The sequence below is a fragment of the Acipenser ruthenus genome, chromosome 4, assembly GCF_902713425.1.
Source record: "Acipenser ruthenus chromosome 4, fAciRut3.2 maternal haplotype, whole genome shotgun sequence".
NCBI lineage: Eukaryota > Metazoa > Chordata > Actinopteri > Acipenseriformes > Acipenseridae > Acipenser > Acipenser ruthenus.
This window is the reverse complement of record NC_081192.1, coordinates 15,854,408-15,859,211: the sequence shown is the minus strand read 5'-3', so window position 1 is coordinate 15,859,211 and position 4,804 is coordinate 15,854,408. Positions and strand designations below refer to the sequence as shown.

The window sequence follows — 4,804 nt, the reverse complement described above, 5'->3', positions numbered from 1 at the left end:
TTGAAACCTTTTTGTTTGGCCCTCGTGCCTGTTTATTTTGTATTTTTGTTTATTAAAAAACTTTATTTTTGAACTTTATACTGTCTCTGAGTCCCAAGGTGGCGTTATCCCACTCTGACACCAAATGTGACAAGATGACAGAGGTTTAAAGCAGACAGGGAAGGCTCTGATATATAGTACTGTGCAAAAGTTTTAGGCAGGTGTGAAAAAATGCTGTAAAGTAAGAATGCTTTCAAAAATAGACATGTTAATAGATTATATTTATCAATTAACAAAATGCAAAGTGAGTGAACAGAAGAAAAATCTAAATCAAATCCATATTTGGTGTGACCACCCTTTGCCTTCAAAACAGCATCAATTCTTCTAGGTACACTTGCACAAAGTCAGGGATTTTGTAGGCATATAGTCAGGTGTATGATTAAACAATTATACCAAACAGGTGCTAATGATCATCAATTCAATATGTAGGTTGAAACACAATCATTAACTGAAACAGAAACAGCTGTGTAGGAGGAATAAAACTGGGTGAGGAACAGCCAAACTCAGCTAACAAGGTGAGGTTGCTGAACACAGTTTACTGTCAAAAGTCATACACCATGGCAAGACTGAGCACAGCAACAAGACACAAGGTAGTTATACTGCATCAGCAAGGTCTCTCCCAGGCAGAAATTTCAAGGCAGACAGGGGTTTCCAGATGTGCTGTCCAAGCTCTTTTGAAGAAGCACAAAGAAACAGACAACATTGAGGACTGTAGACGCAGTGGTCGGCCAAGGAAACTTACTGCAGCAGATGAAAGACACATCATGCTTACTTCCCTTCGCAATCGCAAGATGTCCAGCAGTGCCATCAGCTCAGAATTGGCAGAAAACAGTGGGACACTGGTACACCCATCTACTGTCCAGAGAAGTCTGGTCAGAAGTGGCCTTCATGGAAGACTTGCGGCCAAAAAGCCATACCTCCGACGTGGAAACAAGGCCAAGCGACTCAACTATGCACGAAAACACAGGAACTGGGGTGCAGAAAAATGGCAGCAGGTGCTCTGGACTGATGAGTCAAAATTTGAAATAATTGGCTGTAGCAGAAGGCAGTTTGTTCGCCGAAAGGCTGGAGAGCGGTACACGAATGAGTGTCTGCAGGCAACAGTGAAGCATGGTGGAGGTTCCTTGCAAGTTTGGGGCTGCATTTCTGCAAATGGAGTTGGGGATTTGGTCAGAATTAATGGTCTCCTCAATGCTGAGAAGTACAGGCAGATACTTATCCATCATGCAATACCATCAGGGAGGCATCTGATTGGCCCCAAATTTATTCTGCAGCATGACAACGACCCCAAACATACAGCGAAAGTCATTAAGAACTATCTTCAGCGTAAAGAAGAACAAGGAGTCCTGGAAGTGATGGTATGGCCCCCACAGAGCCCTGATCTCAACATCATCGAGTCTGTCTGGGATTACATGAAGAGAGAGAAGCAACTGAGGCTGCCTAAATCCACAGAAGAACTGTGGTTAGTTCTCCAAGATGTTTGGGCCAACCTACCTGCCGAGTTCCTTCAAAAACTGTGTGCAAGTGTACCTAGAAGAATTGATGCTGTTTTGAAGGCAAAGGGTGGTCACACCAAATATTGATTTGATGTAGATTTTTCTTCTGTTCACTCACTTTGCATTTTGTTAATTGATAAATATAAACTATTAACATGTCTATTTTTGAAAGCATTCTTACTTTACAGCATTTTTTCACACCTGCCTAAAACTTTTGCACAGTACTGTATGTATATATATATATATATATATATATATATATATATATATATATATATAGAGAGAGAGGTTATAGTGCAAATATATTTAGGCTAAAAACTAACAAGAATCAAACTTGTTATTGTCATGCATTTATTAATCCAAACACATTATGCCTAGCGGTTATGCGAAAACCTTGAAGCAGAATATGCAGAATTTTGCCCTGCATACACTTATAGTAAACATTCCACGCCATGTTGTTCGTCTTCCTTGAGTGTACTGACTGACGCCTGGGGCTTTCACGGATCGGATGTGCCAGTGGAAAATGGCTACAGTGGTCACAGGCAGAGTCCCTTACTGAATCTTAGTGTTGGATAGGTATGGAGACTCAACCACTCACCACAGCAATGAAGCACATTGTGGGGAAACTTACACTGCTGCTGAACCTCTGTTTTCCATTGCGGTCCAAGGTATATGCATATGAATAATCTATATATCTGAAGCACCTGATAATCAAAAAAACTCTTTTTGGCATTTTAAGGTAGCATAGATGGTATTAGACTGATGTAGTTGCTACCCTTCCAAAACTATGTTTCGATACTGGACTACAGGTCTTCAAAAACAATCAAATCCTTCCTGATGATCTTCTTAGATGTCTAAGGGGGCTGTGAATGGTTGGTACTACTTTAGAGTTGGCAAATTGAATGGATGAATTTGTAAAACAACATAAGTGGCAAAATGGCAGGGTAAGACCTTTTTCATCACCACTCACATGATAAACAATCAGATTTTGTTTTTGTTTGTTACATTTAGTGCACATATATTTGGCCTCAAAGACATAAGAACCTAAAGAAGTCTCCCCACCATTTGGCAGATGAACACTTTAAAAACTATGGACAGAAATGCACTACTACAAATTAATAAAGTACAGATTGGTAACTCTGCTTTACTCCAGAATGTATTCAAAAACTAAAAACAACATGTTTATATGACACTGTTACTATTCAAACTAGAATTCACACCAACACCCAGTATTTATTATTTTTTTGAAGAGACGTTTATACTGATGGCTTTCAGAAATAAAGCCAGGCTTCCCATATCTGCTACAGAGTGTGCATTTGCTTAGGGGTCATTGTGGAACAACCTCCTTCAGGGAGGCTAGTGCTGCATGGATGCGAACATGCAGTCTGTTTTCAAAATCATATCCAGCAAATTCTTCCTGCAGAGCAAAGAAACACAGACAATTGCATAAGGTTAAATGTTGCCCTATTAAAACATCAGTAAAAGGAGGACTGTACACTTAAGGACAAATTAGAACATTAACAGAAACATTTTTTTCCCTCTCCGAGACAGATAACAAATTTAATGTACTGTAATTCTTGACATTGACAGTGTTTTTTCATAATTGTTCTAGTTAAAAAAATTCTTATGAAGCCCGGAACAGACAGGTGCGGTATGTCACGTCATGTGAGGCATTTTGCTGCCTGTATCGCTGCCATTGCTTTCATGTGGTGTTGGACAGATCAGAGCGGGACGATACCGGTAGTTTTGCGGTGCTGCTCAAATCGAATCCAGAGCGTTTCTTTCTGCCTGCCGCGCGGTACCATGGGTGGATTAACCAATCACAGCCAAGTGATGACAACACGTGCTTGGCAGGAAAAATCAGGAATGAAACTGTTGTCTACAGAGGTGTCAAAGCACCCTGAAGAGTTTGATCCCTCCCATATTTCATACAAGGACAGGCAGATCAGTATTTTATACATCGCCCCTGATAAGCATCCTTCCTGTAGCCAATTTCATACTGTTATCACTTTTTGCCTTTTTTTCATAATTTCTGTAGTTCACTACTATTTTGACTAAATAACTGTAAAAGAATATATTTTCTAATACTTAGTAGTAGGCTACATGCTGTTAGTAATGTATTGTCGGTTTCTTTGCCAAGTTGATCGCTCATACACCTGCATATACATGACAGAAAAACAACTTTGATAAACAAACCAGTGTTTTTATTTAGTAGATTATATGGGGAGGCATTACAGCTATGGTCAAAAGTTCTGCAGCACACCCTATAGAATTAATAATGTTACGGAAACATGGAATTACATATTGCTTTGTAGTTTTCCAAAAATTGAAAAATGTGACATTTCGAAATAGATTTTGCAATATGATTTTGTAGTTTCTTTGATTGCATGATGTTAAATAAAATATCGAAATTATGTTCGTATAGTTTTTTTTTTTTTTTTAATTATGTCTGCATCCTAACATTCTACTAGGTGATGCAAAACTTTTGGCAATATATGGAAATTATTTTTGAGTACATAACCTACGGTGTGGTACTGACAACTACTGTACTGTACCATTACATTTTTCTACAATATTGTAAGAAAAGTCAGTCGCGTGGTGCATACTGCTCATGGTGCCCGGGTGCAGACTAGCGGTATCACACCGTGAAAATGCCCAGCGGTGCCATGCCGTGCCTGTCTGTTCTGGGCTTTAGACGACCAAGTTCTGTTCAATAAACTGTTCCAAATCACAATATTTTCATATAGATACACATGATACTGACTACAGGAAAACATGGCTGGAGCATTTTTATCACTCGATTAGAAATACATGTTTAAATATCAGATAGTACATGGATTTGCTGTCTAATAAAGTTTATAACATTTATATTTTCCCCAAAAAGTTTATATATATATTCAGCATTTTTACAAAATAGTTTCTGGGTCAAAATGCTTTCTTGTCTTTGACTGAATATTACCTTAGCCTGAAGAAGGAATGCTCTACCTTTCCCCGTAGTCTGCAAAATGAATGAATAATTTCATTAGTTTATAAACAAACAAAATAAAATATAGAAAATACACCAATAAAGGTCACTGACAAGATACAATGAGTGTGTTATTGTAAGATTCACCTACAAGTCTCTAGAGTATTAATCAAAACATTGTACATGTCAATACAGGGATGCAGACACGCTGCTGAAACAGCATTACTGAGAGCATCTTCAATAAAAAGGACTTAACAAATGTCCATCAGTATTCTCATTTCTTTAGATGGATGTGGCTACTTTA

At 38.4% G+C, this 4,804-nt stretch overlaps 1 protein-coding gene across 6 annotated transcripts in view; it reads right to left on the bottom strand.

Moving 5' to 3' along the window:
• Positions 1–2,654: 2,654 nt before the first annotated feature.
• LOC117399251 (tetratricopeptide repeat protein 39C) overlaps positions 2,655–4,804 on the bottom strand; it is a 35,759-nt gene continuing 33,609 nt past the window's right edge. For all 6 annotated transcript variants that reach the window (XM_033998321.3, XM_033998319.3, XM_033998322.3 and 3 more), the window contains 2 exons: positions 4,495–4,533; positions 2,655–2,952 (listed from right to left, as the gene is read on the bottom strand). In XM_033998321.3, coding sequence (XP_033854212.1) covers positions 2,863–2,952; positions 4,495–4,533 — 129 coding nt within the window. In that variant the 3' untranslated portion in view covers positions 2,655–2,862. The remainder of the gene's footprint in view (positions 2,953–4,494; positions 4,534–4,804) is intronic.